Source organism: Leuresthes tenuis, unplaced genomic scaffold, assembly GCF_036924035.1.
Source record: "Leuresthes tenuis unplaced genomic scaffold, fLeuTen1.0.hap1 SCAF_16, whole genome shotgun sequence".
In the NCBI taxonomy this organism is placed as follows: Eukaryota; Metazoa; Chordata; class Actinopteri; order Atheriniformes; family Atherinopsidae; genus Leuresthes; species Leuresthes tenuis.
Window position 1 is genome coordinate 8,757,961 of NW_027325370.1, and position 13,625 is coordinate 8,771,585.

Genomic DNA, 13,625 nt, shown 5'->3' on the forward strand with positions numbered 1-13,625 from the left:
AATGAAGGAACAGACTTGACTGATTCTTATTTCTGTGACATTTCAGAATAACATAAAGGGTATTTTTTTGTTATGATGTATGATGTGGGTTGATAGCTAAATTGACACACACAGCTGTAATAGGTTGAATGGCAAGGCAGCAGTAGCTTGTTCTGTATTTTACACAATCTCACCTAGAAATAAACTCTTATTTGATTATAAAGATTTGGCCAAGACAGCATATTTAGGATGATTCTGAAAGAATACTCCCTGATACAGACATCTCCCAGGATCCAGGGCTTGTGTTAATCAAGTTCCATGAGAAAGCAGGATGTTTCCACAAATGCTCATTGTGTGTATTTTACCAGTTGAGCGGAAGCAGGGATCTAACTAACCTGAGAGATGTGGGATGATGCAGAGTCAGTAAAGGTGTTTCCATTCAGAGTGTAGGTGACATTAGTCATGTTCTAAAAGTTGTGACAGTCCACTGCGGCCTGAGAGAAGAGCAAAGTGGAGGACCACAATGAAGCAGAAAATGTGTTTATTGGTATTTCAATGGTTTAAAGCTGAAGCAACAAGCCAAGTCCTACTTAATTATTTTTATTAGAGTTTTGACGTCAGGGCATTTGATATCTGTTTACTTTAAGGTGAGAAAAGGGGGAAAATCTATGCCAAATAGCATGGTACGATGAGATGACTCAAATCTCTGTGAAGCTCGGCTGAGCCTCAAACCCAGGTATTTATGTTGTTAATGTCACTGGTTGGGCCAACAGTCAGGGAGGTACCGGTGTCAATGACGGCAGCCTACAGAGCAGCCCACAGTCTGCCTATGTGAGGAGGTGCAGCAGGTTCAGCATTACAGTTAAACCAGTAAGTTTTTTTATCAATTTATGTGTAATCTTAATTCCAACGGTTTTGCTCAAAGTCACCGTTTTTGGATGCATTTCTTTCTACCTGTCCATTTGACCTTCCGATAAGTGTTTAAAGACAGAGGCATCCATGTGATCTGTCCAGCTTAGTGCTGCTGTCATCACCACCAAAGATCACCTACCTGCCCTGTTCCCTTCTGCTAAGAGAAAACAAGTTAACCAAATGTCACATTTAAACCTGCAAAAACAAAAAAAAGCAAAGCAAGAAACAAACAAACCAAAAATTATCTATACTAATATGACTCCAACAGACTTCCAAACAGCTAGTTTCCATCTCATTTTAGTACTTACTCAGGTAAATAGGGCACATGGGCTATGACACCCATCCCCACTTGATCGTGTTGTTGAAGACAGGCGTCACACTGTCAGAGGCAGTGAACTGGAAGGGCAATCCAAAGATGCCGTCAGCCGGCATGTAAGCCATGAAGGGTGCCTCTGTGTGGTTAATTCCAAACACCTGGTTGGATGGAGAGATACAGCCCATCTGGATCCACAGGACAACTGTCAGTCACAGTTCAACAGACCACAAGGACACGCCTGTTTAAGCTCTAAACTGACTTTGCATTTTGTTCCAGAGGTTGTGGTTACCTCAAAGTGTCACTGGCCAGATATACAGTCATGCTGACAGTGCTGTACTGGATGGACTGGAGCTGGTTGACTAAATTTAAGGTGGGGGGCTATTGTGGGTTGTATATCTTGTGGTTCTCTGCAGATGCACTCTACTTTTTTGATCTGCATTTTGTGACTAAGTCAAGAAACCTGTACCCATTCAAGCTGTGGTGTGTACTGGTTGCTGTACCAGTGCAGAATGGCTACTGTCTGTGTGATACTAATATTGCTTGCTAACTGGCTTGTTCACTATGTTTGGTAAAACTGTGTTCACAGACAGTGATTTCTAAGAGTGTTCCTGAGCCCATTTTCCATGACAGAATCATATCTATTTTTGTTTCAGTGCCCCCTGAGGGCCTGAAGACCATGGACATTACAATATTTATTTTACCTTGTGTCCCTGGCACACAGAGTTGTCTGCAAGTTCTCAGATTATTTTGATGACACAGTATGAGGTAGTGTTGATGGTGGAATAATCAAAATCTTTTCAACTACATATTGAGGAATATTTGCCTGAAATTGCTTCACAATCTGGGGATGCAGTATTTTTTGTTTAAACATTTGTCGTTTGCTCATGTCTTCTGTGAATAACATATCTGAGACTTGCAAATCATTGCATTAAGTTTTTATTTACATCATACACAATGTCCCAACATTTTCAGTTGGGGTTGTACATTTTTTAAAAACTGTTTCTCACAGTGGATACATCAAGCAAACAATGAAATGCCCAAAAGGTTTGATATTCACTCTGGTAAGGACTTATATTACCATCATAGTTCATGGGCTCCATCCTGTCTGGTAAAATTGTGCTCCATTATGCAGTATGGATGTTTCCTCCTGTACAATTCTCATAGTCCTCTATTCTTCAGCATTTACTTAGCTGTCTTCCCCTTTATTAGGGACACCCTGCACACAGCAAAGTGATAACAAATCATCAAAATGCACTGGTGTCTTATATCTTGCACTTGCAGAAAAGTTAGCTCAACTGTGAGCTTTGTGCATTTCTAAAGGGTGTGTTAAAAGCAGCAGGGACCAAGATGGCCTTTAGGTTTCCCAGCAGGAACACAAGACAGAGCCATTGCTTTTCAAAGTTCAGCCAATTCAAATGTAAAATTTAGATAAAAGTTATCAAAGAGACTGCTTTTTAACCAACCACATCAGACTTACTTGTGGAGACACTGAGGAGTCCAAAAAAGGTCCACGAGCTACTTCTTCATGTTGGTGTCCAATCAATGCAACCTGTAAACTTTTACTGGAGTAGCATTTCTTCTCTTAAAAACAACTTTGTCATGTTGGCCTTCTACTTTTGATTCATTTGAATGTAATTCAAGTGCAAGTTGGTTGTTTAAGAGATGCAGTTTAGTGTGGGAATATTTTAATATGTGGACATTATAGTTCACCGCTTCTGTTGAACACTGATTTCGCTGATTTCTGAATGGACTCACTTGAGCTTATTTTCTTAGTTATTTGACATGTCACACAAAACAAACATATGATGACAAAGATACAATTGCATCCAGTGTGGGGAAAGAATAATAAAATACTCAAGTAATTTACTTAGAACCAGATGAAAACTTTGATCAGAAAGTTAACTTTTATTATGTTGGGGGCATATACCAACTATAAAAGTATTTGAGTAAATATGTTTTTTGGTAGAAAATCTGCTTTAGAAATGACATGAAATGGTCAGATCACAATACTGATATATAGTTGCGCACACCTTAAAGGCGAGGTCTGATCATTTTCTCTCACTAAACTAACAACATTCACAAAATGCCGTCACATTTTTCAGTTTTGAAATGTTTTACAGCAATGATATTGTATAATGTCAGTGGTCTGACTCACATGCTATGCTGCTTTCTAAAGTGAACGTGAAACTGTCAGATATTGTTGACTCTGTTGACCGGTTCGAGCCCTTCTAATGCTCCTCTTGGCACTCTTTTTCCGTCTATTGTCTTATCAGAGTTCCTAAAATATCATAGAATCAAAACGTTTTGAAGAAGTTTTTTCACTGGAGCTCTTTGTCTTCTCCACAGCAAAATGAATAAAAATGCAAAAACATTTAGATATTCTGCAGTAAAACCAGCAATATTTCAGTGTTAACAAACTCCCCCACGAGTCAGATTGCTGTACTCAAACTCTCTGTTATCCCTTTCATTTTGATAGATTATTGTCAATAATCATACTGTAACTTGAAAGCAGTTTTGTGTCATGGTAGAGCTTCTTTCTGCACTACACTGCAATATTCTCTAAATCTAAAAATAAGTAAATTCAGTTGTTAAATAGATCAAGTACAAATTTCTTCTAGGATATGGCAGAGTAGAAATAGAAGAAAAATAAGTTCTACTAAGAAGTAGAAGTAGTACTTTAAGTAGTACTTTAAAACTTATTTAAACACATTTTGTATTGAACAAAAACACAAACACTCTAATGAATGTTGTAGCTTATAACATTTCTGGGGATGGACATCTTTAAACATCTTTTTAATTCTGACTGCATCTTCAGAAATACCTAAATTACTAATATGTTAACAATGTATTAATATGTGTACATTTTTAAAAGAAAAAATTTTCCTCATACTGCTGAGTTCATGATCTTTATCATAATCAGTGGTTATATAAGCCACTACTGTCACACCAATCATGTTTCATCACACAACAAGCATAAGACATGGAGGATATGACATGATAATGTTGTTATACTTTTATTGACAATAATATATGTACATTTCTCTTGATAAATGAAGTAAACATGAAGTGAGCATGAAAGAAGCATCGGATGCTCTAATGGTGCACAAACATCTAAACAGAAAACCCTCACATCTACTGTGTTTCTGGTTTGTAAATTCTTACAGTCTTAGCTTCTGGCATCTTCTCGTTGTGTACATCAGAAGAATCCCAACTATGTATTATAGTGCATAGACCACACAAATGAAGAATACAGTCACCAAAGATTATTTTGCCTTTTCAAGTCTTCGCTCAGATCTGCTGTTTTCTGCTGCAGCCCGTCTTTATTACAATGAGTGGGAATCTGTTAAAAGTCCATGTTTTTGAAGTCGTCAGTACATCTATACTTGCTATCAGCATAGCTGGTGCACACCAAGTGGGGGAGGCAGGGGCAAGTGTGATGTAGCCTTTTCCCTGCATACGGCACCTGAAAGTGTGACAGAAAAGAGGAGGGTTAATCTGACATTTTAAATCCCTCATCAACTGACAGGTGATTATGTGGGTCTTTAAAAGTTTCTATTTACTGAATTACAGAGATGGATGTCGTGCTAGCAGGACTAATTGTTGACTTGTCCAGAAAATCAAAGAGATATATGACTCCAATCGACTCATTCACTGTGGAGAAAATCAATAGCCTCTGCAGTTATCAGCAACTCTTTTCTAAAATTTCAGCCAACCTGCCAGCTCTTGATAGCATCTGAATTTCTGAAAGCAAGGGTGAGTTTGACCATGTGTGCTTGCCTCTCTGAGTATGCTGCTGAAAGGCTGCAATACTGAAAGAGTGCTGTAATAATATTTCAGCCCACCTTGTGGCTGAAGGGGTGGCATTCATCCCCTTCCACACCTCTTGGAATGCACATCCTAAGACCCCTCAGCCACAAACTGACGGCACAGCAAAGACCGAAACCACACTGCATATCTCGCTCACAGGCCTGCAAGACAAAAACAGACACACCACACTAGAAGAACAGACAGAAAAGAGGAGACAGAGAACCAAAGTTCTTTTGATACCAGGCAACATATTTATCAATATAGACTCTTATGGTGGAATTCATTTCAGTGTTACTGACTGCAACAGGGGCATTCTCTTGATAATACATAATGTCAGCCATTTTATCAATTGCCTGTCATCTTCTTAATTCACTTACAAATGAATACCAATTAAAGGACTGAGATAATTTCCTCTGGATTTTACAGTAGACAGAAATGGAGGAGGATGTGGACTGTCTTCAATCACACGTAATCAAATTCAACATTGTCATCATCCTGAGCTAAGTGTTCTGTTTGGTATCTAATTCTATATTTGGTAGATATATATACCTTTAGAATAGAATAGAATAGAATAGAATAGAATAGAATAGAATAGAATAGAAAATACTTTATTCATCTCCCAGTGGGGGAAATCCTAAACATTATTCAATAATATTATACATCTATATATATATATATATATATATATATATATTTACATCTAAACGAGAGATCTTATGCGATTCTACAATGTTAAATAGTAATAGCTACATATAAGTCAGTTATTGGCTCATGTTTTATACTTTTCTGTCTTCAGTTTTTGTGAGAATTACAATATTACAGGGGTCTTGGGATATTTCAGATTAACAGTCATCGCTATTTTACATCAAAGCATAAACACGTGACTGTTAGATCTGTTATATATATGAATTATAATGAAATAACATGATATTTCAAGACACATTACTGACAAAGAATAATTACTATGACAGAAAAGGACGTTAACGGCTATGTAAGGTGTCATTTATGAATTGACAGAAGAAATTGACAACAAAAAAAAATAAGATAGTAAATGGTAATTCAAACTCTTGCCTAAACACTGAGTAGTCCTAGATCTAGAATTAAACAGAAAGTATCAGAGCCATAAGCTTCCTGCTCACCCCTGTGATGACGGCTCCTCTGGACCAGCTCAGAGACAACAGGAGGAAGGACAGCAACACTGCGCTGAAGTCCATGACTACAACAGGAGACTTGGACAATTCAAACGTCTCAACAGTTAACAGGCACCGGGTCCCAGACTCTTCAGGCAGTCATGAAGGTTCGTAGAACTCCTCAGATAGAGAGGGGAGCCTCTCTCTCTTCCTCTCTTTATCCACCTGCGACCCCCACCCAACACTTTCTCCTCCCTCCTCATGTCAGACATCTCCCCACGCCCTCTCTGCCTGTCTGCTCAGAAGCTTTGTCATCTTATGGAGGCTGTCGGTAGTCAACTTGTAGCTCTTTGCCTGTTGTATGAGGTTTGACTGTATGTCTTCTTTAGTCTGAGATTGAGCTTGTCAAAGTTTCCATGACTCAAGCAGTTCAAACTAAGAAAAATATACACCAAACAGCTCAGGAGTTTTTTTTTCCCAAAAAATACTAAAAAATGAGGTGACGCTCTATTAGGTGTCACAAAGTCCAGAATTATTCATCTGTCTAAAGCCGTAATGACAAGACTAATCACAATCAAAGCCATATAACAAGTGTTCTGAAATCCCCACTGGCCGACTCAAGCGCTGGGCTTCATTTCAAAGGGAGGAATGTGATGTTTCTTAATCATTATATTATGGCATGCACAAATCCAGCTATTTGTCTGTATTCAGTCCATAGTGAATGGTCATAACGCTCCGACACCCCTATAGCAGGAAGTGAAAAATGCAGAAGGGCAAGAATGATATGAAAAAGTTATTAAAAAAATTTATAAAATGTAAAAGATAACAAAACAATTACAAAAAATAAGTATGAGCAGAAAATGAAAAAGATGGTCACAAAATGTAAAAGATGTCAAATATGGATGTGCATTCTAAAGTAGTTATCAGCAGAACCAATGAATACAGAAAAAAGGGAAAAGTATGTAGCAGAGGTATTGAAAAATATGGCAATAATTCACATATCTAGATAAACAGTATATTTTTATTTTCCCCTGTTACATAGACGTGACTCGTTGTTTGATGGAATTGTGAATTGTATGACGGATTTCGTGAAGCATTCTTTCTGACAGTGGAGCTGAATGAGTCTGTCAGAGAATGAGTTCCACTTTTTCTGTAATGTGTCATGGAGAGAGTGGGATGGATCGTCAGTGATAGACAGCAGTTTGTTCCTTGCCCTTCTGTCCCTCACTGACTCAAACATCTCCAGGTCCGGACCAATGAATTTTCCAGACTTATGGACAAGTTTCACTGGCACTGATGCTGTTCCTCCAGCAGACCACTGCTCAGATTATGACTCGTCACCAGAGAATGGCAGAAGATCTATAGTATTTCATTGCACACATTAAAAATAAGTGTATTCATCCCCTTCATGCACATAGTGTCAGTGTTACTCCTCCTGTCCAGTCTGTTGTACAGGTGTACACTCGCTTTAAGTACTTGCACTGTTCTGTAACCTCAACCTCCTCATTCCGGTGAGATTCTTGCTCGAAACTCCTTGTAAAATTGCTTATTAAGCTGGAGTGTCACTAAATGGACACCAGAATAGGAATAATGAGTCTTAATGTGCCTGGATAACAGATAACAGTTGGCATTACACACTACGATAGGATGGTGATACCCTGACTCTGAGACAGATCTCTATTGTTGTCCAACACATCTGCAGACTTGTTGTGATTGTAAAGTGGTCATATGTTACAAAAGAAGAAAGATAATATCGAAGCCAGTCTTTGCTTGAAAATGAATGAAGATTCCTGGTGTGTGTGTCCCATGCATAGACATGCATGTGATCAGGGAAGACACTGTAACATGTAGATCGTGTAAATCATTCTGCCTGCATAAACTTGCACTTGTACGCATGTTTGTCTACGTCTCTCCTTAGACAGTGATGGGCAGCTGGTTCACAGCAGGAGCGGGCAGACCGAGATTTAAGATGCAAGAAGAGAAATATGAGTGCGAGAAGAGGAGAGTCTAAGAGAGAAGAGTTAGAGGAAAGGAGGGGGGTTGTAGCCCATGGGTTAGTCAGCAGGACATTACCCTGCTGCGACGCAGGTGATGGATTTCTCCAGTGCAGCGGTCACATAATTGCATTCACCCAGTTCTGCCCTGTCAGCAAGAGCACTGACGTCTCACCATCTTGGGATAGGCAGCAGAAATTATGCAGGAAGGTGAGGCCACAGGTCTGAAGCAAACTTTAGAAGAAGGCACATTAACAAACCCCTTCAGTGCGAGGCAGCAAAAAAAGGTCCCTGTTTCAAAAAACAAAATCAATACTATGTTTCAGTTCACTTGGTTTAGTTCAATTTATGTCAGTGATTGTTATGTTAAACCGTGTTCACACAGTTTTGTTGTTATTATTCTGATGCTAGCTTGTCTGGCAGAGAGGTCTGTGCTTCTGGAGATGATTTCACTGTTCTGTGACAGCATCATGAAGCAAAGCTGCTGCAGCTCTCCAAGTAACTGTTTTAAGACTGCAGGGCATGTGACTGGAGATATTTTAAGCAACTTTGACTTAAACATGAGCGTCATATGAATGTGACAGCTTGTGCAGTCCAGAAGAACACAATGGAAAATTAATTGCAATGAAGTGCAATTTATATTCAAGAGCGGAAAAATTATTAAAGTAATCTAATTAGATATTTATGCAACTCTGAATAACATTATCCATTTCTAGGGCAGGGTGACAGATCAGCGATGAAATATAGTGCAGCAGGATTTCATTATGTAACCTATCTATCTATCTATCTATCTATCTATCTATCTATCTATCTATCTATCTATCTATCTATCTATCTATCTATCTATCTATCTATCTATCTATCTATCTATCTATCTATCTATCTATCTATCTATCTATCTATCTATCTCTCTAAAAACTGCACGATGATGGAGGATCTAAAAACTGCTCGACTCATATATGTTTGAATAATTCACAGCCTTCTTACTGTCACGTTTTTGTGGTCGGTCTGAAAATTATTTAATCGCGCTTCACCTTTTTTGGTCCTCATCGGAACTCTTAGTGCACGTGACAGTCAGATGACTGTACCCGGAAGCATTGAGGAAGCGGACAACAACAAAAACAGACTTTCGGGTAGAAAACTTTGAATTTCCTAGCTATTTACAATTTGGGAGCGATGGAGTCGACCCTCGAACAGCATCTCGACGACACGTGAGTTTAAACCACTCAGAGAAGTGTTTGTTTTTTATAATATTTGACGCTAAAGACGACTTTGGTGTGTTTTTTCGTCAGCATGAGGAATCCAGCTGTTGTCGGTGTGCTCTGCACGGATCAACAAGGACACAACCTGGGCTGTAAGATACCGCTTAGTCATTTGTTCTTCATTAACATTTTAGGGGAAATCCATAAAATACATTCACAGTAAACTTTACGTTTACGGGGCAAAGTATCTTTGAGGAAGAACTCAATCGAGCTGGATGGCCACAGCGTCCATCAGAGGGGTCTACTTTACTATTAGTAGCTATGTTCCAAGTGCACGTACATCATTTTGTAATATAGAAGTAATTAGTTATTAATCAAAGCAATGTTTGTGTAAGACTTTTACACTTTATGGTATAGTTTTTACACGAATAACTAATCCGCAGCCTAGATATCTCATTTGTTTTGCCTAGATCTGGTCTAAAGCTTTGTGTCTCAATATTTAGTGACCCATGACGAAAACATCTCAATGACAACTGCAAGTGTTCATAGTGTAAGATTATTAGTGAGAGTGGTACACACCACCTACCCTTTCAAATGAAATGTCATCGTGTAAAGTTATCTGATTTTGTATTTTGTGAAATGTGGCATTTTTTCTCATTTGCTGTAGAATCTTTTATTATTATTATTTTACTGCCTAAGTGTCACAATTTTGCATGGCATTAGTGAATGTTGTATTAACCATTGGTTAAGACATTTACCAGTGGCTCTCATTGCCACTGTTCCCCTCCTAATTAAAGGTGTGTCATTTGAAACTGCAATTTTTAGAAATGCTAAGTATTTGCCGCGACAACTCTCTAAAACGCCTCATGGCTCGGTGCAACCTCTCTCATAATCTGCTGCTGTCTTCAAAACACAGCAATGAGACTCTGTGTCAACCCCCTCCCTCCGAGGCCTGCCGATCCCTTTGTGATGAGCACACACTCCATATTCAGTCACCAATATCTAAAACTCTGTGTGCTCCTGGAGGTTTTTCTGTGGCATATTTGCTCAAGTGTTTTACCTCAAAATAATCCAATTTCAGATTACTGTTCTCCACAAACATTTTCATGTTAGATAGCACTGAAAAAATATTCAGTGGTCTTCAGTCTTGGTCATAATTGAGCATGAAAAAAGTATCAAAAACAGTAAAATGATATGAGGTCTTCCTTTTAACTAGCACATGAATACTCACTTTAACTTTTTATTTTATTTTAAATGGTTAACTGAACAAAAGACAAACTCATCTCCAAAAGACATACAGTTAAAGATTAATTATTCTTTTCTGCAATAATATATTAACAATTTGGTATATAATTCAGTATACAACAAAGAGGTCTGAGCTCTGTGGTGTCTTCTTCAGACCTTTATCACTATTTTGTGGCTTGTTCACAGACTAAGTGATGCAAATGTCATTTTCATGTTGCGACTCCAACTTTGCCTTAACAGTCATCCTCCTCACAGCTGTCTAGCCCTCTGAAAATTGAAATGATTCATGTCCACAAAGCAGGCGAATGTCATAAGAAGATGGATGTTTTTTTCAAGTGGCCATTTCCTCAGTTCATAACTGAATTAAAGAATGGCAGCAGGCAAGAACGGTGGAGGTCAAGTTGAGGTTCGAAGCAAACATTCTGAGAGATACTCATAGAATTGCATAAAAAGCAAAGCTCCCCTTTGACTGCAAAAGATCTTCAGGAGGTTTCAGCAGACTTTGATTTTGCATCACTGCTCTGCTGTGCAGCTACTTGTCCACAACTATGACCCCCCAATGAAAAAAGGCGTTTTTCCTGCATCCTTGTCACAACAATCAGCATCACATCTGAGGCTTGCATGTTTTTGGGAAGATGTTAAGGTTCCCAAAATGCCGTGAGCTGAAATAGAAATGGTGTTTTTTGGGGGGTGAAATGAGCAGTTGTATATTTAGAGAATAGAAAAGAGCTTCTCTCCAGTAGTTAAGTACAGCTTTGGACTCCTTTTGAATCCAGTAAGTGAGGGAGCATTCATTGGTTGAGGGAAAACTTGAGTGAATTAAATACCACACAAAGCAAACACGCACTGAATGAAAAATGTTTAAAGATGAAAAAGGAGGCCCTCTGCAACCTGGTAATGATCCTAAACACCTCAAAATCCATAGAGCCACTGTGGGGTCCAAAACGGTACTGGTAGGTGTCAAAAAGAAAGATCCTTTTAAGAGAGCAGCTGGGATAACTAAACAGCAGAGAAGTATATATATATTTTTTTATCATTTCCTGTATTTAGTAGAATACAAAAACATAATAAATATATATATATAAAAACACTCACTAAACTTATCAAATGTTGAATGTAGTTCACAGCTTTTGAAGGAAAGAAACCAAAATTGAAAGTAAGATTTGTGTTGCGATGCACAGATTTCCTCAGTAGAGAGTTTTATCAGCATTTGTTTGTTGAATGATGTCTGTTTTTTCTTTAATATAAATATTTTCATATCTCCAGGCCGCGGGTCCTTGTCTGATGAACATGGCGGTGTTATATCCGTTTTAGCCAAAGAAGCTGCAGCTCTCACCAGAGACCCAACAGACACCCCGACCGTGTGCCTGGAGTCTGATTCAGGGTGAGGATGGACACTTTTCTTTCTTTTTTTTTTGCTTGGCAGAATTGCACCTCCTATTTTCTCAGAGAATTGGATGTATATTTGTGGTGGTTTTGATATATGTGTGTGTGTGGAGATCAGTAACTTGAAAGAGATCCAGAACCAGCATTTGTGCCTCAAGTTGCCTGGTGAAGAAGCGGTTCAGCGTTTCCTGAGAGCAAGGGGCACTGTAGAGCCAACATCAGATGGAGCCTTTCCGTGTTTCTCTCCAGGTTCTCTGCTTTCCGTCCACAGTCCAGAGACATGCATGCCATGTTAATTGGTGATTTTAAACTATCTGCGTGAGTGTAAACAACTGCCTGCCTCTCTGTATTGGCCCTGTTATGGGGTGTCCAAGGTGTTGCCTGCCTTGCCCAGTGGCTGCTGGAATAAATTCCAGTCCCTCCTAACTGTGGACCGGATAAAGCTGGGATGGATGGATGTTTGTACTTTTACTGGGGGATTATTTTTGTGGCTTTACTGCCACCTTCTGGACTCATTAAAACAGCATGTGTCAGATACAGTAACTTCTACTCTCAAAGTGAGTATGTCTTTTAAAATTGCACAGCTTTATGATTGTTTGCAGTATGACTGCATGTCTTAGGGTGTAAATTAAGAACTTGAAAGCCGGGCCTGATGTTAAATATCAAAATAAATGTGACTAAATCTGTGAAGTAATTTCTACTCCAGTGGTGAGATTACCTGTTATTTCTTAATAATAGTAGACCCTATACCGTTGGGTATATCTGTACCATGTATTTTAAATAGTTATTTTAACTGTGCATTAAATTGGGTGTCTAATATTCAGATTATTAACTCTTCTGCTGACACTCAGTATGACGATGATACAAAAAATAAGAGACATCTCAATAAGAAAGTTGTGTATGTGAATGTTGAACTGATTGTTAATACATTAGTTGGCAATACATTTTCTAATGATATTGGATATCAATGACTGAGAGGTCGACAAGATTAGCCAGTCAAAGGCTAACACATGCTCAGCACAATGTGTTTGTTCTTCACTCTTGACTGGTCCCACTTTGCCTTTACAGTTGTTGGTATTTAGTTGCATGTTTGTCTGGTTGCATTGATTTTTTTTTTTTTTTTTTTGATTGTCTTTTAGAAATATTCTGGTGAGGAGCCATGGGACCATCACAGTCGCAGTTCACAAGATTGCATCTTGATGATAGCGGGACTCTGAGAAGTTTTTTTTTCTGTTGTTGTTGTAAAGAAATGTACATGTGAACAAATAACATAGGTCACACAATCCAAATAAATCTGAGAGACAGAAGGAGAAAACTGGAGTTTCCACATTGATTTGCTGTGTTTTCCATATATTCTGATTCCATGTTTAAACAGAAGGATGCTTGCTAATTTTGTACTGTGCAGTTATATTCACGTCATGTGTTGTGTAATGCGCAGTCACTTTAATGCTATGCGTGTCTGTCTGTGTATTTTCTTTAACATCCTAGTTCTTAAATCCAATCCAAGGCAGTCATGCACAGAGTAACAACCCTTAATAAACTTTAACTTGACTTTGAGCTGCTCTCTTATGTGTTAAGTATTCATTATTTTCTCCTTTGCACTGTGTTATATGGTTAACCAATAAATTTTCTTTGGCATGCCTTGCTGAGATGG

The 13,625-nt window shown here is 38.5% G+C and overlaps 2 protein-coding genes and 1 pseudogene across 2 annotated transcripts; 1 reads left to right on the top strand and 2 right to left on the bottom strand.

Annotated features, from left to right (window-relative positions):
• Positions 1–705: 705 nt before the first annotated feature.
• LOC140271327 (pepsin A-like) lies at positions 706–2,307 on the bottom strand (annotated as a pseudogene).
• A 1,982-nt stretch (positions 2,308–4,289) lies between these two features.
• Positions 4,290–6,255, bottom strand: prok1 (prokineticin 1). Its single transcript, XM_072367569.1, has 3 exons — positions 6,154–6,255; positions 5,050–5,175; positions 4,290–4,670 (listed from the first exon to the last, which is right to left on the bottom strand). The coding sequence occupies exons 1-3, from the start codon at positions 6,226–6,228 to the stop codon at positions 4,551–4,553; spliced, it is 321 nt and encodes a 106-aa protein (XP_072223670.1). The 5' UTR covers positions 6,229–6,255; the 3' UTR covers positions 4,290–4,550.
• A 2,957-nt stretch (positions 6,256–9,212) lies between these two features.
• On the top strand, positions 9,213–13,528 carry lamtor5 (late endosomal/lysosomal adaptor, MAPK and MTOR activator 5). The gene is made up of 4 exons (XM_072366710.1): positions 9,213–9,349; positions 9,431–9,492; positions 11,852–11,969; positions 13,111–13,528. Exons 1-4 carry the CDS (start codon positions 9,315–9,317, stop codon positions 13,169–13,171), a joined length of 276 nt encoding a protein of 91 aa, XP_072222811.1. The 5' UTR covers positions 9,213–9,314; the 3' UTR covers positions 13,172–13,528.
• The last annotated feature ends 97 nt before the right edge of the window (positions 13,529–13,625 follow it).